The sequence below is a fragment of the Cucurbita pepo genome, chromosome LG02 (assembly GCF_002806865.2).
Source record: "Cucurbita pepo subsp. pepo cultivar mu-cu-16 chromosome LG02, ASM280686v2, whole genome shotgun sequence".
In the NCBI taxonomy this organism is placed as follows: domain Eukaryota; kingdom Viridiplantae; phylum Streptophyta; class Magnoliopsida; order Cucurbitales; family Cucurbitaceae; genus Cucurbita; species Cucurbita pepo.
The window spans coordinates 10284713-10309056 of NC_036639.1; the positions used below are offsets into that span (position 1 = coordinate 10284713).

The 24344-nt window shown below is 37.2% G+C and overlaps 4 protein-coding genes and 1 pseudogene across 4 annotated transcripts; 2 read left to right on the top strand and 3 right to left on the bottom strand.

Annotated features, from left to right (window-relative positions):
- Nucleotides 1-873: 873 nt before the first annotated feature.
- Nucleotides 874-1569, top strand: LOC111789199. The gene is made up of 2 exons (XM_023669893.1): nt 874-1079; nt 1185-1569. The coding sequence occupies exons 1-2, from the start codon at nt 924-926 to the stop codon at nt 1287-1289; spliced, it is 261 nt and encodes an 86-aa protein (XP_023525661.1). The 5' UTR covers nt 874-923; the 3' UTR covers nt 1290-1569.
- A 383-nt stretch (nt 1570-1952) lies between these two features.
- Nucleotides 1953-3952, top strand: LOC111789200 (annotated as a pseudogene).
- A 3005-nt stretch (nt 3953-6957) lies between these two features.
- On the bottom strand, nt 6958-8303 carry LOC111789030 (peroxidase P7-like). Its single transcript, XM_023669645.1, has 4 exons — nt 8085-8303; nt 7798-7989; nt 7569-7737; nt 6958-7469 (listed from the first exon to the last, which is right to left on the bottom strand). The coding sequence occupies exons 1-4, from the start codon at nt 8298-8300 to the stop codon at nt 7078-7080; spliced, it is 969 nt and encodes a 322-aa protein (XP_023525413.1). The 5' UTR covers nt 8301-8303; the 3' UTR covers nt 6958-7077.
- Nucleotides 8304-11355: 3052 nt separating this feature from the next.
- LOC111787915 (cationic peroxidase 1-like) lies at nt 11356-13910 on the bottom strand. Its single transcript, XM_023668010.1, has 4 exons — nt 13701-13910; nt 12714-12905; nt 12472-12637; nt 11356-11951 (listed from the first exon to the last, which is right to left on the bottom strand). The coding sequence occupies exons 1-4, from the start codon at nt 13908-13910 to the stop codon at nt 11563-11565; spliced, it is 957 nt and encodes a 318-aa protein (XP_023523778.1). The 3' UTR covers nt 11356-11562.
- Nucleotides 13911-15684: 1774 nt separating this feature from the next.
- On the bottom strand, nt 15685-24084 carry LOC111787914 (protein TIC110, chloroplastic). Its single transcript, XM_023668009.1, has 15 exons — nt 23426-24084; nt 23080-23139; nt 21913-22036; nt 21730-21798; nt 21524-21622; nt 21310-21376; nt 20717-20781; nt 20542-20636; nt 19852-19979; nt 19669-19769; nt 18072-18288; nt 17715-17869; nt 17388-17513; nt 16299-17297; nt 15685-16191 (listed from the first exon to the last, which is right to left on the bottom strand). The coding sequence occupies exons 1-15, from the start codon at nt 23941-23943 to the stop codon at nt 15949-15951; spliced, it is 3066 nt and encodes a 1021-aa protein (XP_023523777.1). The 5' UTR covers nt 23944-24084; the 3' UTR covers nt 15685-15948.
- Nucleotides 24085-24344: the final 260 nt, after the last annotated feature.

Sequence of the window (24344 nt, forward strand, 5' to 3'; positions counted from 1 at the left end):
ATTTTTTTTTTTTTTTTTGAAAACTTAAAACATTTTTTTAAGTTAAAATGGTATTTAAAAAAAAAAAAAAAACTATTTTGAATGTTTTCAATATAATTTTGAAATAAAGTATTTTTAGTAATTATATATATATATATATATTTTAAATTTAAGGATATTTTTTAGATTTTAAAAAATTAAATAATATTATTAAAAGTTTTAAAAGTTTATAAATATTTTTCAAATAAATATAAAATTTTAAGGATATTTTTCCAATAATAAATAAATAAATAAAGGAGAAGCAGCCAGCCAGCCACTATTATTATTATTTATTTATTTATTTATTTTGGTATAAAATATGATGGTTGTGCGTTACCACTAACCCAAACTCTANGAAGCAGCCAGCCAGCCAGCCACTATTATTATTATTTATTTATATTTATTTGGTATAAAATATGATGGTTGTGGGTTACCACTAACGCAAACCCTAACCTTATCTGATAATTATTTAATATCATTAATAGAAAATGAGTGGTTGGGTTAGGTGGAAAAGCAAAGCAAAGCAAAGCAAGCTTGCTTCCATGGCGTCCATNAACCCAAACTCTAACCTTATCTGATAATTATTTAATATCATTAATAGAAAATGAGTGGTTGGGTTAGGTGGAAAAGCAAGCAAAGCAAAGCAAAGCAAGCTTGCTTCCATGGCGTCCATATTCCCCAATTTTCAAAACTCCATCACTTCTCACCACTCCCTTCATTAACCCTAAATCATTTTCAAATCTCTCTCTCTCTCTCTCTCTCTCTCTCTCTCTCTCCGTCATTCAGATCCAGAGGTTACCGAGGAAGCCAGGGCGTTGAAAAATGTGTCCCCTGAGATTTATTCTCATATTTCTCTCTGCGACTNAGATCCAGAGGTTACCGAGGAAGCCAGGGCGTTGAAAAATATGTGTCCCCTGAGATTTATTCTCATATTTCTCTCTGCGACTCTTGCCGGCTTCTTCGTTCTCCGTAATCTCAAATCGCAACCTCAAGATTTCGAAGCCGACGATAATTCCGATGCGCATTCCAACGATTTGTCTTCCAATTCTACCTCCTCCAAGGTTCTTCTTCTGATTCTTTCTCCTTTTTCCTTTTTGTTTGGTTCTTCGTTTGTTTGTTTGTTTGTTTGTTTGTCTGAATGGAATGATTGTGGATTGTTTGAACAGGTGACTTCGGCTATGCAATCTGGATTCTGGACGGTGGTTGACATGGCCAGTGGCCGCTACTTGTGGAGGCATTTGTTTCCGTCGTCTCAGAAGCGTTCTGATTGATGAGAGATGACGATACGATCGGATTTGCGATTGCGTTGAACCGAGACGAGCCTTGGGGTTTTGTTTGGATTAATTGTATTGTTCAGGTTCGCCATTGTTGTTGGATAGTGCTATGAATCTCTCTTGTATATCTCCGTCGATCAATAATATCTCTCTTCCCACTTCTTCCCCCTTTCCTGTAAATTTTGTAAAACCTCTCTTCTTCGTTAACATCCATGTCTGTACCAAAATAATACAATGTGTTCAGAAATTCCCTATCGAAAAACGCTTCTGGTCTCAATTGATTCCTCTTTTGTTCTTCCGTTTTCTTTATCGAATTTGTTCCGTGAAAGTGAAGTAATGCAGGAAGATCAAGGTCAATAAATTTGAAATCAAGACTATAAAGCCGATCAGCTTTAGGAATTGAATCGGGAATCGGGATGTGTTTTCGTCGGCCGGCGATAACCAGATCGGAACCCTAAGAGAGATTCGTTTCAGATTTTTAAAACTAAATTTAAGGCAACGCAAAGTTGACTAAAGCCTTCCGGTGAGATCGAGACGGCGAATTTCGATGCGAGACTGACAATGGGATTAAATCAATTAGGGCTAAACGACGAATTCATTAATGTAAGCTAATAAATTCCCTTTCAAGTTGTGCGCCAACGGTCTAATTGTATTATTTGAGCAGATTTTCTTCTTCCAGAGAGAGAGACGAGGAAGCGGAAAGAGAAACCGGAGATCTCTGAAGCTACGGCGGTTGCAGAGGAGGAGGAGAAGGAAGACGATGAAGATGAAGGAAGCGGCAACGAATCGATTGGCTTCTTTTCATGCTATCTCTTGGCCTCTGTCTGCCCTCGTTTCAAAGGCCATACCTATATCGGGTTCGAATCCTTTCCTTCTTCTCGAACAAATTTTCTTCTTCTCTATGCAATAATGGCTTGAAATCCTCCATTTTCACGATTTCTTGATGCTCGAATCTGTTCCTCTACTCCGATACTTTACTGAAAATTGTTTTACGATCTTTGAATCTGTTCCTCTCTCGCTTTCTGCATAAATTGATTGAGGGAAAACATCAAGAAATATAGGAAATGCGTAAATCAATCTGCAGTGAACTGATGGATTACTGTTTATATTGAATTTCAGATTCACAGTGAACCCTAAACGCAGAATCAGGCAGCAATGGTGAAATTAGATGCGGTGCGTGGCGAACTAAGAGGAAGAGACCATGGGAGATGATGTTGTGCATCTATGGCTTTCCCACTCAAGTCTCTGCTCTTCAGGTTACATTTCCAGGCTTTGAGCTATACATCTTTTTATATATCTCGATTGCCTTCTAGGATAAACATTTTAGGGATTTTTGGCATACAGATTACCAAACCATGCTAGGATTTCTGTCTTGACTAACTTTCCAGCAATGCTAGAATTTGATGTTCTAAGTATGGATGCAGTTTGAATGGGCCTGGCAGCATCCGAATGAGTCGTTGGCTGTAAGAACTGTTGCTGCAACTTTCAAATCTCTCTCTGGCGTTGCCAACAAAGTTAAACTTGCATACACAATGCTCACACTTCCAGCTTGGTGTAGGTATGAACAAACGTATATAAATCTGTCGAAATTGTTGGAAGCTTTGTTATTGAAGTAAATGTGAGATCCCACGATGGTTGGAGAATGGAACGAATCATTACTGGTGTGGAAACCTCTCTCTAGTAGAAGCGTTTTAAAATCGTGAGATTGACGGCGATACGTAACGGGCCAAAGCGGGCAATATCTACTAGCGGTGGGCTTGACCTGTTACAAATGGTGTTACAGCCATATACCAGGTGACGTGCCACCAAGGATGTTGGGCCCTCAAGGAGGGTGGATTGTGAGATCCCATATTGGTTGGAGAGGGGAACGAATCATTTCTTATAAGGGTGTGGAAACCTCTCCCTAATAAACTCGTTTTAAAACCGTGAGACTGACAACAATACGTAACTAATTTAGTTTCCTTTGTCTGTCAATCTCTCTATTCACTTTTCTTCCTTGATCTGTGCAGTTTGAATGTCACTGTAAACTAAATCTCGACAAAGTACATGAAGAACGCGGCCAGTTGCCCGAGTTTGCCCGAGCATATGAAGGTCCAAGTTTCTCTCATCAATGAGCTTCCATGCTATTGTCAAGGAGATCAAGGTGAGCTTGAAAACAAAGAACTTGAAGAAATGTGTCATTTCCAAGTATATGGATCGATGAAAGTCGAAAGTCGAAATTCCTCGAAAGTCGATGGATTACCAGACAGCAGGTACACATGGAATACTTAATGAACTGCGTGTTTGCGAAAAAGAACTCAAGGGCAATGAACGAGTGTCGCCTCATTCATATACTCCTTATAATGATGCAGATATGTCTTATGACCTACATGGATGTGGTAAAGAACTCGAGTCTCCTCCGTGTTCTCCATCTTATATCGTTGCAGGTATGTCTGGGGCCGAAATGATCATCGAAGACGAGGAAGACCGACTAGAAGGTATTGGTATGAACTTGCAGCAACAACAACCTGATAGAAGGAGGAATTTAACATCATCTACTGAAATGACCAATTCTCCTACGTTTATCCAATTGTAGAACAAATGGATGGATTTGGATTCTGCTTGGAATTATAACTCACAATAGATATGTGAGCTTTATTGCATATATTTCACATACCAAACTATGGCTTAAATTATTGGGTCCGGGAAATAAGACCAAAAAAAGACAATATCGAACCAATATTGAAGAAGAACCGGACTACTGAGAAAAAGAGGAGAATTGGGCCCTGATTGGCTTTGTGGGCTCACAACTCGCGTGATCCTTGTTAACCTAGAAGAAATGTCAACACGTGACAATGTCGAATCAATATTGAAGAAGAACCGGACTACCAAGAAAACAAGAGACGAGGAGAATTGAGCCCTGATCGGCTTTGTGTGTCCACAACTCGTGTGATCCTAATTCGGTCCATTTTTAACCTAATTTGCCAACATCGAACCAATATTGAAGAACCCGACTACCAAAAAAGAACTCGTGTGATCCTAGTTTAGTTCGTTTTTAATCTAATTCATAAAGGAATGGATGAAAAATCTTAATGGGTCATAAAAATACCCTTCTTCAATCTCCAGAAAGTAAACCATTGTTACACTTAAATTTAATACAAGTAACGGAGCTAATGTGACAATTACAAACCCCTCATAACCAGTGTATAGTTTTTCATTCTTTTAAGAAGAACCGGACTACTGAGAAAAAAGAGAAGAATTGGACCCTGCTTTGTGGGCTCACAACTCATGTGATCCTTTTTAACCTAGAAGAAATGTCAAGATGTGACAATGTCGAATCAATATTGAAGAAGAACCGGACTACCAAGAAAACAAGAGACGAGGAGAACTGGGCCGTGATTGGCTTTGTGTACCCACAACTCGTGTGATCCTAGTTTTGTCCATTTTTAACCTAATTAAAGAAGGAATATAAAAAAAAAAAAAACGTCAATACATACCAATATTGAAGAAGAACCCGACTACTTTGATCGGTCTATGTGCCCACAACTCGTGTGATCCTAGTTTAGTCCATTTTTAATCTAAATGGATGAAAAATCTTAAATGGGTCATAAAAATACTCTTCTTCAATCTCGAGACAATCTCGAGACAGTAAACCATTGCTACACTTAAATTTAATACAAGTATCGAACCTAGTGTGACAATTACAAACCCCTCACAACCGGTGTATAGTTTTTCATTCTTTTACCGGTCAACTTTTCTCTTCAAACAAACTTTCCCGTAGAAAACAAGGCTCATACCCGATCCAATCCGATCCGATCCAATCTTCGTCCACTAAAACTTCATCTCCCAACAAGACAGGAAAACAGGAAAACCACAAAAAAAACAAACCTTTTTTCCTCGTACTGTCATCAACATTAGTGGCAGAAAACCAATCATCATATTTAGCCACGGATGGTTCAATCATGCCATTACTCTTTCCCCCCAAAAACAAGGCAAAGGCAATAATAGCATTATTGAACAATTCTCAGCTACCCTCTGCAATATCAATGGCTTAAATGGATACTCAACCAACAACAACAATGGCAGCTCCACAATGATTTCTTTCCATTTTTGACGACTACCCATTAGAAACAGGTACATTTTCTCACATGGGTTCACCTCAAAATCTCTTCTTTTTACCTCTTTCTTCTTTGATCGTGTAAATATTATGCTACAAATGACAAACATTTGAAGTTGCAGATCATCATCGCTTCAAAATCAAGAACAATGTCAACAAATTCAGGGGATTTTGGTGGCAAATTTGGGAAAATGAGGCTTAAAAGCCTCAAAACAAGGGATGATATATTAACANCTTCAAAATCAAGAACAATGTCAACAAATTCAGGGGATTTTGGAGGCAAATTTGGGAAAATGAGGCTTAAAAGCCTCAAAACAAGGGATGATATATTAACGGTGGATGAAGATTACCACACAGGAGTATCAGCCACAGTGCCATTCATATGGGAGTCCGAGCCAGGCACTCCCAAGGCCAATTTCAGGGACCATGGCTCACTCCTTTCACCTCTCACACCCCCACCATCCTATTTCTCCTCACCCTCACACACACCCTCCAAGCATAAATATAACACCAACCCACATTCCTCTCGAGCCAATTTCCTCACCTCGGTTTTCAAGAAGCTTTCTATGAATAAGGCTCCTCTCCATCCGCTCTCTCCCGGCTCGTCGTCGTCGTCGACGACTTCGTCTACGACACTGACAAGCTCTGAGGGAGAGAGAGGAAGAAGCCCGAGGAGATTGTCGTTTGATTCGAGAGTGGACGAGAACGAGCACGAGGACGAAGAAGAGGAAGAGGAGAATTTTGACTCGCCTGTTTCGACTTTGTTCTTTGGACGTGGCGGAGGATCGAGTGATAAAGGATGCTATTGCTATCCAAAGTTGGTGAAGGTATTCTCCAAGCATTGTTCCAAATGAAATGTGATATCATTTCATGGTGTTGTTATATACAGAGATTAATGTAATGTATGAGTTGTTGTAGTTTACTCTCTCTTAATGAGAAGAGCTTCATGTTGTTCACAATGTTCTTGTTTTTTCTAAAGAAAAATGCATACGTGCACATATTCTCTCATTTTAACGATGTTTTACTTTTTTCGTTGAAAAATACGCTCGGTTCCTCTCGACTTTGCATCATCAAGTCGACGTTTTTCTATTAATCCGACCCAAATTGTATTAGTCAATTAATACATGATTGATCTATCTCTTGCCCTAAGCTTTCTTCGATTAGCTTCGTATTTCAAGAGTTCGTTGAGTTTCTTGTGGATCAACGTTACTAGCATTCATTGCATCGGTTACTAAAATTAGTAACCTTGGTAGGAGCTCGATCACGCCAATATCAATCCATTTTAGTCTATTTATTCCAAGACGATGATTCGAAAGGTGACTAAGAAGAGAATAGCATTAAGAAAGAGAGCAAAAGGGGTGACAGGATGAATAGCTCGGTTTATGAGGCAAAAAGGGTGAGAGTTGAAAAGTCGCCGAGCAGCGTCGAATGGTCAACCTAGGATTGGTATAGTTGAAAATTCATTTTTTTATATGTTAATTTGACTTTTAAAATGTTTGAGATATTTTCTTAAAAACTTAGATATTTAAATTACACGTGACATGTATGTAACAACGGTCGAAATAAAATATTATTTCGTTTATTGAACGATATTAAAAAAAACACATATGTCACATAAAAGAAAATACGAACAGGAACAGGAACACGATGGATCATATATCAATCAGGAAATGAGAGTGGAGAGCGATTTCAATTGGGTCTTCCGCAGACTTTTCTAATCTCGCCGTTGGACCCAGTGAGGGGTTGGATGTGAGCCATCTTAATCATGGCTCGAACGAAGTCTCGATTGAAGGCCTCACTGTCTCGGCTGTACTTTTTAACTAGAGAGTCAGTGGAGCCGCCAGAAAACAGCACCTGGTCGGAATGTAGCAGACCTTTCTTCTTAATAAGGTTGTCGAAGTATTTGTTGTCGAAATCCATGGGCGTTTGGATGTCGAATGGAGCAAGATTGTCGATACCTATGCGTTGTTCTTTGGGACACTGTCGCTGTCTCTTCTTTGCAAATCCAGTGTCGATATTGCTCTTCTTGTATATGCGGGTTTTGAATTGACTGCATCTCGCTAGTCCAATAGTGTGACCTCCTGTAACATGTTTAAAAAATATCTATAAAATTTTAAAATATTTTAATAATACTCTTTTTAAAACGAATGAATTTTTATTTATTTAGAAAAGAGAGCAACCTGAGAGGGCAACCATGTCGGTGGTAGAAAGGCCTTGTTTTTTAAACGTAGAGATTAGAACGGAGAGATTGGAGTTTGGTGAAGGAAGCAATCCGCTATTGGCATCAGAAAAGCTTGCTGTTTTCGAGTCTCTTCGCCCGAGTTTAACATTCCAAAACGGCCCTCCAAGCTGTATAATCATAACAATAATTAACACTAACTCAACTCGACAAGACCTGAAAGAACATACCAATGCAACGGAATCCCGAGCAGCAATAGTCAAGATATCAGCACACGACACTACGCCAGGACACGACTTCTCAACTCTAGACTTGATTTTATCGATCACATTGAAACTTCTAAGCGAGTTTTTGTTGGGATTTGCATTTTGCTCGCCTATGAATGACCCGTGATCGTCTAGCAATACTGATGCATCGCATCCCTGATAATCATTACTCAACTCAAAAGTTTAAGCGGGCGATCGGGTTATGAACAAAAGTTTGATAATATATGTGGAAAGAGTGAAAACGAACTTACGTTGACGAAACAGTCGTGGAAGTGGAGACGGAGGAGAGAAGCTCCGATGCGTCGTTCCTTTGAGATTTGATGTTTAAGGATGGATTTGACGATGGGGAAGAGGTTAGGACAGCTGGTGTGGTAGAACTTTTTGGAGAGATGAGAGGAGGAGCTGCCGGCGGCTGCCGTGCCGGAAACCGCCGTGAAAAGCAAGGCCGCGAATATTATAATATTCATCTTGTTTATAATTATCAGACAAGGCCTATGCAGCTATATATATATAATATATATATATATATATATTAACTGAACATTTTTTTTTTATTTGCAAATTTATTATTTTATTATTAAAAAGATAATCCATTTTTTTTTTTTCTTTTAACTTAAATAATTTAGGGTTTTATGTAAACTAAAATCATATTATTTTGTAAATTATTTATATCGAAAGCAAAAATAAATAATATTAGAAATGAAAATAAATAAAAGGTTAAATTAATAAAAATATTTTTAAACTTTAAATTTTTTTAATAATATCTTTAAATTAAAAAAAAATATTAATTTATTTTTAAAATATTTTTAAAAATCGTATTTGCTACTCCTTTTGTGCATATAACTGAAGTTTTGACTACGTGGAAATATGGTATCGAGACGTATATTTTGAGCTCTAAATTTGTTTTTTTTATAATTATCGAGTATCATTTCAAACGTTTAAATTAATAAAAATATCATTAAATTTTATATTTTGTCTAGAAAAAATATATGGAAACTTTTAAAAGTTTTAATAATACTCTCTCAACTATGAAAAAAAAAATTAAAAATTAAACTGATGAAGGAAGTAGCTGTCATCTCATAATATTTTTGTATTTTGTAATTAAATAATAGTTTATGGATAATTACTAGTGATAAAGATTGATATCCCAATGACTTAGAATGGGTCAAGGGTAAACTAAACAACGATAATAATGACTCATCATTTTATAAGACTCTGGTAGTTATCGTTATTAAAATATCAAATATAAAACAGAAATAATTTATATTGTAGCCGATTGACAAAATCTTTATTGCTCTGAAGTCTTTTGAACGAAAACAAAAATATTATCGTAAAGAATTAATTTTAAATTAGATAATATCAGGTCATACAGAAATATGTGGATGACGTTGTGAAAGGTATGATTTTGATGGGTTTGTAGCAATGTAAAAGTATGAACTAGTCGTCCATAACATTTGGTTAAACAATGTCATTGTAGCGAGAGAGATGGCACGATGTTACAATTATACCAAGACTAGACCAAGGAGACTTTGTGGGAGAGTCGTTGCATAATTGATATATACTCGTTAATTTTTCGATCTTAATTACGTCTTTACTCTCTAAATCTTAAAAATTAAAAAATAAAAAAGGGAAAGAGGACAGTGACACAAGAAAACCGATAATTTTGCAGAGTTAAATGTACGAGAGATGTAAAAGTATCTCGTATTTTTATCTAATAATTATTAATATGAGTATTCACGGGTTCGGTAGGGACTTTTTTAGACCTGATTTGACCCAACACAATTACTCGACTTATAAATTTTTTCAACTAAATACAACGTCAATTTTAGGTTGATTTGAATTTTTTTGGATCGTTTATTTAAATTTTTGTTTTAAATAAAAGTAAAATAACTTTTTTATATATATATAATTATATCGTATAAAAAATATTTAATCGTTCAAGTAAATCTAGTTTTAGGAGAATTTATGGACGGACTTAATCTATAAAATTTTTATTTATTTGAACTCAATCCAGTTCAAATAAATTTAGAGTACAACACAAATCATATGGGTTGGGCTCGGGTTATCGAATTTTTTAAAGTCCGATAAAGATTTTAAGATTTCAATTTTAGTGTGGGGCGAATGTGATTATTACGGAGAGAGTAAATTATGACCATCAATGTACGACCGTGATACCCATCATCCTCTTGCCCGTATCATTATGTTCTAGATCAACTCCAATTCTCTTTTGTCTCAACTATCAATCAATTTTTCTAGTACCGTTAAAGATCAACTTACCATATTCAAAGAAAGAAAAGGTCGAGCCCAACTTGTGCTCGGTGGCCAAGTCTTTGGCCAATGAACACTTCTCGGTCGAAGTTGAGGCAGATTAATGCCCATTAATTAAGGTGGACTGGGTTATTTGATCAAGCAAAACTCATATTGGTCAAGTTTTCGAGTAGTGAAATTGATCGAAAATCTATATTTACGATAGACTATTAATGTCTGAGCATGATCGAGTTAAATTTAAATTAAGCAACGCCTGGTTTAAAATATACGTCATTAGATTTTAATAAATGATCAACGTATCGAGATTTAGGTCAAGATGTCATAACTTTAGCATACTTCATTAGAGAAAGATGGTTCATCCCACTTAGTTGAAATAACTGAGAACTGTTGTTCGGTGGCAAAACTGCATTAAACGAGGGGCTCGTGTCTCCTTCAACTTGTTGAGAGCGATAGTTTCAACATTTTCAAGCGAGAGTGATATCGAAATGACCTTGAGTGTCAATCGTGTCCCACCAACGTTGTTCTCTTTGACTCTTCTTCTTTCCGGTTCGGCAAGTTCATGAAATTTTATAATTTTATAATTATTCTTTTTTTATCTAATAATTATCATATTTATCATTTAATTTTAATTTAAGTTTATGAAATTTAAATAAAATAAAGAGTTTTTTATGTTCGGGTTTCGTTCCAACAAATTATGTTGTTTGGGGATTTGTCAGAACTAACTAGTAAGAGGCTCAAAATCGGAAACGATCTTAAAAACCAATCACGTTCCGATAAAAAATCTCAATATCGTCTTTGTTAGAGATGTCCACGGGGCTGTACGAGGACAGGGAAGCGTTCCTTGTTTCTATTCCCGCCTCCTATTTCATCTTTCATTCCTTCAAATTTTTCATTTATTTTTGGTGGAAACTGACCTGGGACTTTCCGTGGTAAATTTTTTCTATCTTTTATAAATGTTTTTAAAAAAATAATAATAAATTCAACGAAAACTCAAATTTCAATATTAAAATTTATACAGCAGAGCTGGGCGAAGATTGAGACGAGGAATATAATTTCCGTCCCTTACCCTGTTTAGCTAACGAGAAGAAATTTCTCTCCATTCTGTCCTCATTCTTCATTTAAATTGGAACTTTTCACACCGTTTCGGGTGGGTCTCTACAGCGTCCCGACCTCACAGGTTAAATAGACATTTTTAAATACCGTTTTTTTTAATATTATAACGAAATGTCGGGAATTTCAAAGATTCTAATAAGATTTAGAGATATATTCATTTTATTAATAATGATAAATCCAAAACAAAAGAAAAAAAAAACAGAACAAAGATTACTCGATAACCAAATTATTGGAGTAACAAACAAACAAACCTAAAAAGTAGTTTTTTCGGTTGGTCGCCACTCATTAAAAGCAGCATATATAGGTAATTCAGTTAAAGCCTTTGTGTGTTACTGTTGTTGATTCAATTCAGGCATTGATCTTCCGGCAGTCGGAACGAATCTCGCCGTCGGTTCCAGTGAGCGGGCTGAGATTAGACATCTTAACCATGGCGGCGGCGAAGTCGGAGAAGAAAGCAGAGGGGTTGGAGGAGTAAGAGGTGACATGAGAGTCGGCGGAGCCATTGTTGAAGAGGGCTTGATCGGAATGAAGAAGACCTTTGTTTTGTATCAAATTCTTGAAATAAGCCGTGTCGAAGGAGGAAGGCGTGCGGACGTCTAAAGACGAAAGCTTGTCGTCGTCGCCGGAGAAAGGGCAGTTTGATCTTAAAGAAGCTGCGAAGTCTGAATCGATAGTCGTTTCGTTATGAGCCCTTACTCGGAACATCGAGCACCTCGCTTGCCCTATTGTATGCGATCCTAATCCAATCATTCATCAACAAACAAACCAACCATTTTAGCCGACCCATAAACACTTAGTATCCCAATCCTACCGCTAAAAATGCTGTGATACCCAATTGTTATAACGGAAGCAGAAGCAAGATCGATTGTACTCACACACCCACAAACAGAAATTAAATAAAGTGACACAAATATTTACGTAGTCTGTAGAGAAATTTCCCTACATCCCCGATTGGTACCTAGTTACTATGACCAAAGTGTTTACAAGTGTATCTCTCAAACTCTCACGCTACAAAATCTTTCAACTGACAATGATTTCATACCTCAAAACAATTTTAGATGAACATTTACTTTATATAGGCATAGCAATACTAATTCCCGTACATGAACCAAATAAGTAAGAATATGAACCAAAAGGGTTTGAAGGAATGAGAGTTATGAACCAAAATAAATAAGAACACGAACCAAATGGGTTATGAACGGAGAGATACGACAATACATTTTCATGACAACTTACAACAGTAGGTCAGTATAGTACCTGAAAGAGCGACTAATTCTTTGGTATCGAAGCCTTTGTTGGAGAAGGCGGAGACGAGATCAGGGAGGTCGAGGAAGGGAGAAGGAAGGTCATTGTTTGCGCGGTCGAAGCTGGCGGTGGTGGCGTCTCTCCTCCCAAGCGCCACCACCCACGACGGCCCACCGAGCTGAAAATTAAGCACAAAAGCTCAAAACCCACATACCCAAATGGTGTTCAGCTCAAGAAATGAAAGGAAATCTTACAGCAACCACTGAGTCCCTGGCTGCAATCGACAGAATATCAGCACATGAAACCACTGAAGGGCAGCTCGCCTCCACCAGCGTTTTTATCCCGTCGATCACTTCAAACCCTCTCAACGAATCTTTATTTGGGATTGCTGTCTTTTCTCCGGTGAAGTTCGACGTGTCGTCTAGCAGCACCGACGCGTCACATCCCTGCATGTACATATACTATTCGTTATATCATTTCATCACTCGTGAAAACGACGAGTTAGAGCCATTATGTTTATGGTTGTAACTCTCAAACGTAGACCTGAGTTCACGTGGGCATGCATGCATGTATTTAAAGATTTGGATATGTAGCGGTTTAAGTCTACCGCTAGCATATATTGTTCTACGCATCTATTAAGGAGAGGTTTCCTCTCCAACCATCGATGTGGGATCTCACAATTCACTCCTTTGGAGCCACCGTCCTCACTAGCACAGTGCCCAATATCTGGCTCTGATACCATTTGTAACAGCTTAAGCCCACAAGTAGGCAGATATTGTCATCTTTCGACTTTTTCTTTCTAATTTCCCCTCAAGGTTTTGAAACACGTCTACTAGGGAGAGGTTTCCTCCCTAACGACCGATGTGGGATCTCACAATTCACCCCCCTTAGGGGCCTAACGTCCTCGCTAGTACACCATCCGGTGTCTAGCTCTCATACCATTTGTAACGGCTTAAGCCCATCGCTAACAAATATTGTCCTTTTTTAGCTTTCCCTTTCGGGCTTCCCTCAAGATTTTAAAACACGTCTACTAAGAAGAGGTTTCCACACCCTTATAAGGAATGTTTTGTCCTCCCCTCCTACCGACACGAGATCTCATAGAATAACAATACGTATTTTTTGTTATCCACTACTAAATTTTTGTCGGTTAGAAAATTCAATAACGAACAAATAGGAGGAACGAAAAAAAAAACCATAGTAAACTAAAGAACTAAAAAGGGATGAATTTAAAAGAGACGTGCATTAACAAAGCAGTCGTGAAAATGAAGACGAAGCAACGAAGCCCCCATTCGATACTCTTTGGCCACTGCTTTCACGACTTCACGTCGGACGGTGGAGAGTAGCTTGGGGCAAGAGCTCTCATAAAAGTTTGCAGATAAACTGCCAAAGTTGAAAGGTATCAACGAAACAAACACGAAAAGACACCACAAATTTCTCCGGATCGAGTCCATTGTCCCAACAAACTAAGAGAAACTTGAAAATTTTGTGAGGAATGTTGCTATCTAAAACCAAGAACATATATATATATATATATATATATATATATATGTATAGAGAGAGAGAGAGAGAGAGAGAGAGAGAGAGAGAGCCCAAGAAGGAGGTAGCTGCTTGCAACTGGCTGCTTACCTTTTTAGAAGGTCAGCTTCAAAGGTTGAAAATTTGTGAAAAAAGACCCAAAAAAAACAAAAAAAAAAAAAACCAGAAAAGAATGGATTTCATAAGCGTAAACCCACTATAGATGTGGGTGGGTGTACCGAATCATTATTATTATTATTATTTTTTTTTTTTTAGAGTTAAATTTTGAAAAATCCATTGAATAGTGATTTGAATATTGAACACTTGGAGAAGAGGATGTTGATGTTTGGCACATTATTGAATTGGATCAACTTTTTAAGATAGATAGATTAATGGGTGTGTGTCGATCTCCACCGAGCTAGAAGACTCTTCGTCTCCGTGAAATTTTTCATTTATTTTTATAAGAATTGAAATGGAATTTTCAGTGAAAAATTTGGGGTCGAGTTCTATGTGAGTTTTTTTTTTTTTATATAAATAAAAGGTGAGGTGGGACGGAGTGGGATTTGAGTAGGAATAGGGAGGGGAAATACAATCTTCATCCTAACCCGTTTGATAACGAAAAGAAATCTCTCTCTATTCCCTTCCCATTAGGGGTGGGCCCTTGCGACCTTTAGTTCCACAAGTTAAATGAAAATCGGAGGAAATGTGAACAAAATGCATTCGGAATCTTATAGTTAGTCAAATAACTAATGCTAATTTTAATTGAATAATATAGCATTGGTAAATGGTAAGACTTGTAAGGAGGTATTGAAATTCATGTTGTTTTGGTAATCCCCCAAACTTAAGAATGTTCCAATTGGGTTTGAATTTAGAAGTTTGGAAGTGTTTAGAGTTTTCAAATGCAATGATGGAGGGCGAACGGCGAGGGTCTCAAAGATTCATACAACTCTTAGTTTGATGTTAAAGAGTGGTAAGGTCGTCTAAGTGGAAGGCCGTCTGTAATGGCCTCAACAACTTTCTAATCATCAGTCCTCTGCTATCATTATGTCAATATAATTCCCTCTCTAATTTTCAATATCAATCATCTAAACTGCCCCTCTCCTCCCACAGAATAATCAACATGAGACTACTAAATTTCAAGAGGATAATGAGAGCTTAAAGTGACTTAAGAGCTACGGCGGAGTTTCGAGGAACTTTCAAATAAAAAATTCTAATTTCGGGATCCTTGGTCCTCTCCTTTACAGTCGAGCAGCTTCGCAGCTTGGACTTTATTCATGAGACTTATATGGCTGAAAGACAAGACCACGTTATACTGACCCAAACAAACAAGTATTTTACCGAAAGGCTAGCCAAAAAAAAGCATTGAAAGTTGAAGCATTGTTTCGGGGAGACCATCAAAACAAAAATTTTATTTTTAAATAAATAAATAAAAGAAGAGGAAATACAAAAATAAATAAATAAAAGAAGAGGAAATACAAAGTAATTTCATATGGATTAAATGAAGCTAAACAAAGTGTTGAAAACTATGCTATAATATTAAAATTTTAAAACTTATATAAGTTATATCAAAAATCATAAGATATTTACAATATTATTAAATACCAAAATAATGAAAATTACCTTTAAGAAAATCTTTTAAATGACTTTTTTTATAAGAAAATTATTGAAAATGAAAAAATAAATAAATAAATAAATAAAAAATCATGAAAATGAGAACTAATATAGGAGACATTTCCGATCTCCTCTGGTGGACTTTCCCTAGAAATGAGAGCAAAATGGGCGGTGGCCGTACAGTTATTAACCAAATATGTGGCTACAATCATCACACCAAATTATATATCTCAATCTATCAAATAATGTTGCCTCTCGTCCTTCAAACTAGGAAACTTATGAAAACAAAAATTAGCCCCACCAAGGCCAAACTTCACTTCCTATCCCCAGGGTGTGCCTGTTTTATTATCAATTGCAACAAAATCAGAACACAAAGTTTTCCTCCTCCGCACCAAGAGGTTGTAATCTATCTCCCATCTCTCGGATAGCATCTGCAGTAGAGTCATCTATGCCCAGCAAATATTGCAAACGGGACACCTTTTCGGGTGCCGCTTCACTGTTCACGTATACAGAGAACAGATCGGCGAGTTCTTCAGGCACGTCCCAGGATAAAGGTTTCGATGGAACGGCTTTGTCACATGCGAGAAGATCATTGAGAGATGATATCTGGAAAATAAAAACGTCATATGACACTTAGAATCACTGATATCTGGCATCGGGTCAATTCTAGTTACCCTACAATGGAGAAATCATTAAAATGAAACATATCTTACCACCCCCTGACGGTTTCTCTGCCTCAACAGTGCCACAGCCTGAATTAATGAGTTTGATAGCCTGCTTTCTGCCAGCTCGTGTACGACGCCCTTTGCCTTCTCAGCATTAATGTTGAGGTCCGATGGGATTTTCTCATAGACCTCTTCTTCATCGAACTCGCCGGTGCCAGACGAGAAGATGTCATCGACGGTCTTTTTGAAGAGGGTCTCTCGCAATCGCTCTGATATCATGCTATCTAAATCAACATTTGCTTCCTTGAGTTCTCTAACCTGCTTAATGTTGAGTCGCCCTTGACCAACAGCGGTTTCAATGGCAGCAGCCATTTTCGTGGTTGTTATGTTCTTGATGATCTTATTGGCATATTCAGAAGGCAATCCAACTTGCTTCTGCAACTCATTAAGCTGTTCTACCCTAGCCTTTGTAAGTTGACCATCAGCCAAAATTACTTCAGCTTGTTGCTGGAAGGCCTGCTCAGCTATGCTCCTATGTACTTCAACAGTCTCCTTAGTGGTTAAACCCAAAATGTTACCAAGCTGATTTAGAAAGACATATTCAGAATCGTCCTTCTTTGTCGTAATCTGAGCACCGAACGGAATTCTGACGACTTCGCCGGTCAAACAAAAATGCAAATATGTCTTGTAAAGGTCAGTTCGTTCTCTTTCAGGCAGGTCATCCTTCAAAGTTATCTCTGTCTGACCAGATTTCCCCAATTTCGCAGAAAGGTCTTTGTTTGGTCTTATTTTCCTCAAACTCTGAAGTGATTCCCATTCCTCATCCTCATCGTCAAGCTGTTCCTGTTCCTGTTCCTGTTCCTGTTCCTGTTCCTCTTTGATAGGATCTTCCGGCGGGGCATCAGAAGATTCCCCTTTTATATCAGCCACCAATTCTGTTACAACTAACGTATTGAAAGCAATCATCTTCTTCAGTTCTTTTGCAGATTCAGTACGATTTCCAATCGCACGAGCTCGCTTTACGTAGTTCATGAAAATTTTCCGAACCTTCATGGGTGGTAAAAAGGGAATTAAGGTGAGTGCAACAAAATTTTATCACAAGTAATTGAAATAACACACTACAAGATGATTACTCACTGCTTTGCTTGCTATCGACATGGCAGCCTCCCTTGTCAAGCGCAAGCCATGAGCTGCCTTCCTCACAGATTTCTTTATATCTGCGTCGTAACCATCAACACCTGCAGCAATGGCCTCCTTTACAACCTGAGAAGAATTAGGAATATTAGTCTTGACACGATAGAGCTGGAAGTTCAAGCGGATAGTGTGTCAAATTATAGAAAAAAAACAAGTCCAACGCCTTAATAGAAAACCCATAACCAGGAACTTAATAAGTGAAAATGAACTGTTAGACACCAAGGTACTAGGCATAATAGACAACAAAATGAGATGCTAAAATATCATTACCTTTTCAAACAAGGAACCACAAATATCTGTATGTGCCGCTTCGACAGTTTGTTGAGGTATGCAAAGCATAACTCTTAGCTTCAGTAATGCAGATACATCCTCATCACTCAGCTCTCCATCAGCCACACATTGCTGAAGCTTTTGACGATAAATCTCTGCATAACATAACAGGTGATTCAGAAATAATCGTGAAAATGGTAGGTTGACTTGTATATTGGCACATACAAAGATGGATAAAGATGTCATAACTGGCTGAATGAATATTTGAAAGCTCAAAACGGAAATTGATTGTTGCCAGCACAGAACTAACATAGGGAGCCAGATCCAACAAACGGTGCAATCAGCTAGATAGCATACCTTCATGAATCTCACTGGCCTTCAGTGGATTAAAGTGAAGCTCCTCGCAGAGATTTTGGAGAAAGGCTGCTTTACTATCTGCCATCTCCAAATCGCCACTACTTACAGACTGTGCAAGACGTTTGCGATAAACCTTTGAGGTAACGTCAAGTGTAATGTTTTCAGCTTCTCGCTTGCCTAGACCAAATATATTTCTCAACTGATTCAAGGCAGCAAGCTGAGGAAAAAAAAGAAGAAGAAGAATGTTTACTATCATTTTATTGGAGAGAAAAGAGATTAGTAACAATCAACTACCAAAAGAGAAATGGACAAGCATTGCATCGGACTCAAAGGTGGCTTCTCGAGAAAATGTTTGTAACAATCATTAGCCAAATGAATACGGTTAATCATAATTTAAAGCTCAGGAGCATTGCAGATGTTAACTTCACATAAAATTTTGCTTCAACCGTTCAAACGAGGATGCCTAATCCACAAATTCTTTAATAGAATTTTCGTTAACTCATATCAAGGGAAAAAATGAAACAATAAGATAATCGATAGCCTAACACAAACCTAAAATATAATAACATACACCGCTTCTGGTATACAAAGAGTGAAGAATTACCATGAAGAAAGTGTAATCTCAAACGATGCAATGATAATAGCTTATAAACCCTTTAAAAAAACATGTGTTTTGTTGATAGCTTATAAACCAACAAGGCTGCCAATTTCATAACAGTAAAAAGGCATAGCAGTCTTCAAAGACTGACTAATGGAAATTCAACAATATGCGTTAACAATTTAACATCAATTAAAAAATTAAAAAACAGGTACAAAATCTGACATCTTAGGCTCTGAAGTAAAAACAATTATATTTAGAGAATGCTTAAGCCTCAAAGAACTGGAAATCATTGGGTAACTAAAGCAGTTGAAACAATGGTATTGAGTCCAACTGTGCATAGGACTATATTATCATTATTGTTTTTATTTTTATTAATAATAGGCCAAGCTAGTTGTTTTGGAGCAACGCAGACCTCTCAAAAGACCAGGAGATTTTCCTTCAAGCTCAATCAATGAAAAGTCCATATTTCAGTTGCTAGTCTTTCAGGTTTCCCGATCCACTATAGCCAGCAACCATGGCCACGAATAACTTATGAGTCCTTGGAAATGTGAAATTCTATATCCAGGCTCAAACCTTTCATGGTTAAAATCCCTTCTTTCAAAACATGAAATAGCTTTACACTCCTTATTCGAGAGGGATAACTCGCTACAAAATTCACCTCTCACCACACACTTCCTGGGTATCTACTCTTTCCTCGGGCCACCTTCCATCTATCACAAGTGTCTTTAAGAGTGCAAATGGTTAATCCTATAGGACAAGCGGAAGTGGAGAGGTCTCCTAGAATTGGCGTTTATTGCATCTCAGAAAGATACAATATTAAAGAATTTTTCAATTGGCACCTTTATTTATTCTGGCTAGTTGATTAGCATTTTTTCAACTCCCTTGCTTGGGTTTAAATGTAAATGCCAATCACTCCTCCCCTATTTTAGCATGTTCATTTCTTCAATAAAATAAAAGTTAAGTCAACAGCATGTGTTTGGTAATCATAAAATTGACCTTATCTTCTTCCATGCGGCCATCAGATAAAGAATCTGTAACATATGCTCGATACAGAAGCTTCAAATCATCAATCTTCCGGTCACCATCATACTCTCCACCTAACCCAAATGATGCATAAAGGCAATTCATATGTGATTCATCCACAAAATTAGAAATGAAAATATGGAACTTAAAACCTACCCATAAGAGAAATTGGACCAACTCCAGGAGCAAAGCGATTGGCATCTGGATGGTTCTTTAATGAAATAAGCAAACTGTTGAACTCCAGTAGCTTATCAAGCTCTTCCACAACTTCTATGACTCCCCTGCTGGAAACCGAAAGTTATTATCAGTTACACAGAAGACAAATGAACGAAGTAAAGAACCAAAAAATACGTACATAAATTCATAGAACTATAAATATCAAATTGAAATACTACTTTCATCTACAAGGACCAGAAAACATTTTTTTGGAAATTAGAGATTGTTGGTGGTTGTTGAGTACAGTTGCTTGAATTACTTGGTCTGAAAGAAACATTCCAACCTTTAAAGACAATTTTTCAAATCCTGAAGAAAATATTGATAGAATCAACTTTGGAGTTTTAAGAGAGTCAATACAATCCAAAGATTTTGTTACTTGTCAGGTTTTGACACTCAAATCAATTGGAGAGTTATTTTCTTTCTTTTTGGCTAATAGGTAAGCCTTCTCTTCTTCCACTGTTCTATACCCTTTTTTGTCTTGTGAATAAGAAATTTTCTTTCTTTAAGACAGGAGGGAGAGAAACTTTCATAAAAAAGAATTCTAATTTACAATGTTATGATGAAAGTTAATAGAAAACTTTCTGGCTTTGATAACTGACAGAGAGTAGACTGAAGGAATGGTAACCATACACTGCCCTTGTTCTGGACTTGAGTACATTCAGTGCTACTGATATATTTTCCTCGGCCAGCTTTCTCGTATGCTCCCTAAACAAATCATCTGCCATCTGCAAGTAAATAAATTATTATGTTGGAAGAAACAACAATGAACTTTTTCAAAAAGCTCTTGAAATGAAAAGTTAAGTACCTCATCAGAAAGTCGAAACAAACGCTGTGCATCTTTGAGACTGATGAGTTGCTCCGCATTAACATCTAAAAATATCGCATCAATTACATACTAATCAGGATAGAAATGGGCACAATATATCTGGATGATGAAAGTCATTTTACAATAATAATTGACTTATGTATTATTAAGTTACAAGTTTAATTAAGCTGAAAAGCTGAAAAAGATTGCATCAATTACATACTGATCAGGATAGAAATGGACACAATATATCTGGATGCCAAAAGTCATTTTACAATGATAATTTATTTCGTACTATTAAGATTTACAAGTTTAATAAAGCTCAAAAGCTGAATTTTTCCAATACAAAAAGATAAAACTGAAATTTTTAGCAGAAATATGTTGTTGAAATTATAATAAGATACTACGGTTTAGTTACTTTTAACCATCTCTCAACAGGGAAAATGTACTTACAAGAGAAACCCTGTGTAACCAAGAAAATGAAACGTTTTTTTATGAGAAAGCAAAGACAGAGGCAAAGTCAAACCCTTCAATAAATGCATATGATTTGATGAGATAAGAACCTACGTGTATCCATCGAAAATACTGTTTACCTCTTCCAACTGATTTCAGCTCAGAAATATACAATCGTTCAGCATTTTCGCGGATGGCAATCTCAACCTGAGCAAAATATTATAAAACAATTAGTCAAATCAGATATGCTCAATCAAGCATTGAGCAAACAAATTTGATTAAACAGCATACCATTGTATCTAACTAAAGATAACAAGAACAAATGAAAACTGTAATTAAAATAATTAAGTTTACCTGAGAATCAGTAACCTTAAATACCCGCTTCCAAGGTAATAGGAAAGAAGACGCTTCTCCAAACACAAGGGTTGATACATATATAAGTTTCTGAAATGCCTGCACTGGAGTATCACCCTTAATGGTCAAGCTCCATTCTTCAAGACCACGGAAAATATTCTCAACTGATATTTATAAGCATAAGGAAATAAGCACAAATGACGTACCCGACGTTGCTCTATGTCACCATCACGATCTCCAGTTTCAAGTCGTTGCCTAAAAATTCTTCTACCAATCTAGAAACCCAAGAGAATGATCAATTTTCATTAAAATCATGCAGAATTAGTTTTAACCAACCACAAAGCTCATATCTGCATGTCGTGACGCAAAGACCAACGTAGAATACTTACCTCCATATGCATACCAGCAGCATCAGGGTCATCAATGCCCAAGGCGCTTTTGAACTTGATAATTGTGTCAACCTCATCACCATTAAGATCTTGACTTCCCGGTGGAAGAACAGAAGATACAAATCTGAACATATTCTTTTGTTAGTGAAAAGCAACACGTTGCATAAAGAAATTAGAATCTTCTAAAAATGCAAGGATTATTGAAGTTGATAACTGTGCTGACATCATCATCTTGAAAATCCTTACTTCCCAGAGGCTTAGAAGATAAAAATCTGCACAGGGTTTTTTCTTTTTTTTTTTTTTTTTTTTTTTTTTTTTTTTTTTTTTTTTAATTTCAAGGATAGTCAAGGAATTGTATTGAGAAAGATGAAATTATAGAAGTTCACAAAAACACACTTCAATTAGCATGAATCCAAAAGGGGGAAGGTTGTAGAAACTTTTAGCTAGGGAACTCCAAGTACCGACACCATCTCCCACAACTCATGTATGTCCTCTCAACTCCTTATAAATATTTCTGTTCCTTCCTACTCAAATTTTCCAACACAAAACCTTGAGTGCAAACAAGGAGAAAATCCATAGCAGGTGATAAACAAAGACTAACTATCTGAAACCTCAGACCTAACAACGGGTTAGAAAATATCTCACTTCTCTTCTTATAAGGATATAAATGATAAACTAGATTGCATGAAAGAAAGAAGCTTACAAGGAGATGACCTAGAAAAGTCAAAGGAGTGATAGACAGCCTTATTTATTGAAACCCATATGGAGGATTCAAACCTCTAACCTCTTGGTTGAGGGTACATGCCTTTCACTAGTGGACTAAAGCTCAAGTCTTATATAAACCCATATGGATAATACAACTGAACACAAAACACCAATGTCCCTGAAGAACCCACCAAAATCTCCTATGCTTCAAAGATCCTTCAATTTCTTTCTAACTCACTTCTCATGAAAGGGTTCTTAAAAGTTATGGCAACGAAATGCAAAATCATAGCAAACATTTACCTTTTAAAACAGGTGTTCACAAAAAAAAAAAAAAATGTAGTGGTTGTCTCAAATCAATGGGGACGGATAAAGGCAAGTTGAAATCTACAATGCTAATGTATAGAGTAGACAACCGATAATTCCAATAGTTGATTATGCAGTTGAAGTTCATTTGGGACTCACCGACAATACAAGTCACATAGCTCTGCGTTAAACGCCTCATCTTGCTTGCTTACTCCATATCTGAAGATCAATGTGAAAAAGAAAAATTACAATACAAACAAAACCTACTATTGCAACAAAAATGTCAATTCTTAAAAGCTTGGACATTTTTTTATCCGAGATTTCCTAAATAATGATGACCATTAGCAGTTAGTATATTACGCACTTCGTATGCTAACAAGCCGCCGGTACTTAAAACAATAACTTCCTATCAAATTAACCCTCGTCTTTTCACCAAGTCTGTGCAATCGTAAGAAACTAGGCAAACGAAAAGAGAAATAGAAACAAGAAAAATAATAAAACCAACTTTGCAGCAATGCTTTCTATTTCCTCCTTCTTCACATTCGCAGGATCATCAAATCCAGCCACATAGTTATGCAAATCAACAGCCGCAACATCAGGAACACAAGAATTCAAGGAATATACAGCAGCTCCACTTGCGGCAGCGAGAGCAGCAGCCCCACCCAAAGCTGCGTTACGGGACTTACCAACCCGCAACCCTAGCCCATAACCAGCGGCTACAGCTCCAGCAACAACAATGGCCGAAGTCGCTAATCGTAAAGGCGGAGATAATAACCGAACAACAGGCTGAATCCCAGTGAGCTCCTTCTTACCACCAAAAATATCAAGTGAGGAAGGCAACGAGGACGAGACGGTTTCTTCCGTAACCTCCGATGAACTACGCGGAATTGAGACTCTGAATTGACGTCGTTTGGAGAGATTGAAGCTTGTGGCTGTTCGAAGAGGGAGAGGATTGAGAAAAGAAGAGGAGGTGGGGCAGCGGCCGGTTGAGAAATGAGAAGCGAGGAGGGTAGAGGTATTCATTTCTCCGTCGCGCGCGCTGTGCTAAGGGATAACTGAGGACGCTGGCAGATAAGGCAGCCTGCCTAGGGTATGATTCACAGAGGCTTTTATAGGGTTTACAGAGGCGAGCGAGCGAAGAAGACAATGCGCATTGCCACATGGACGCCCAATCTTCAATTCAACAAACCGGAAGGGAGAGACTGCAGAAATGCCCCTCAACTTATATATATTTTCAGTTTCACCCCGGTTTTAAGGAGAGAATTTTATTATGGCACAAAAGTTATGATATTTAAATTTGTATTTTAAGAAATTATGTTCTATGTTATATTCTATTTTTATTTATAAAATATGGATCTGAGCCGTTACAAATGGTATCTGAGCCGCTACACCGGACGATGTGTCAGCTTTCTCGTTGTTTCCCG

What these genes read in the sequence shown, in the direction of transcription:
- LOC111789199 (XM_023669893.1), top strand. Translation starts at nt 924, where the DNA reads ATGTGTCCCCTGAGATTTATTCTCATATTTCTCTCTGCGACTCTTGCC. An exon ending in CCAATTCTACCTCCTCCAAG is followed by an intron (nt 1,080 to 1,184) that starts GTTCTTCTTCTG and finishes TTGTTTGAACAG; the next exon opens with GTGACTTCGGCTATGCAATC.
- LOC111789030 (XM_023669645.1), bottom strand. Translation starts at nt 8,300, where the DNA reads ATGAATATTATAATATTCGCGGCCTTGCTTTTCACGGCGGTTTCCGGC. An exon ending in TCCACGACTGTTTCGTCAAC is followed by an intron (nt 7,990 to 8,084) that starts GTAAGTTCGTTT and finishes AATGATTATCAG; the next exon opens with GGATGCGATGCATCAGTATT. An exon ending in CGACATGGTTGCCCTCTCAG is followed by an intron (nt 7,470 to 7,568) that starts GTTGCTCTCTTT and finishes AACATGTTACAG; the next exon opens with GAGGTCACACTATTGGACTA.
- LOC111787915 (XM_023668010.1), bottom strand. Translation starts at nt 13,910, where the DNA reads ATGGACTCGATCCGGAGAAATTTGTGGTGTCTTTTCGTGTTTGTTTCG. An exon ending in CCAGGGACTCAGTGGTTGCT is followed by an intron (nt 12,638 to 12,713) that starts GTAAGATTTCCT and finishes CTTAATTTTCAG; the next exon opens with CTCGGTGGGCCGTCGTGGGT. An exon ending in AGAATTAGTCGCTCTTTCAG is followed by an intron (nt 11,952 to 12,471) that starts GTACTATACTGA and finishes TGATTGGATTAG; the next exon opens with GATCGCATACAATAGGGCAA.
- LOC111787914 (XM_023668009.1), bottom strand. Translation starts at nt 23,943, where the DNA reads ATGAATACCTCTACCCTCCTCGCTTCTCATTTCTCAACCGGCCGCTGC. An exon ending in TGTTTCGACTTTCTGATGAG is followed by an intron (nt 20,637 to 20,716) that starts GTACTTAACTTT and finishes ATTTACTTGCAG; the next exon opens with ATGGCAGATGATTTGTTTAG. An exon ending in TGTCGATAGCAAGCAAAGCA is followed by an intron (nt 17,298 to 17,387) that starts GTGAGTAATCAT and finishes CCACCCATGAAG; the next exon opens with GTTCGGAAAATTTTCATGAA.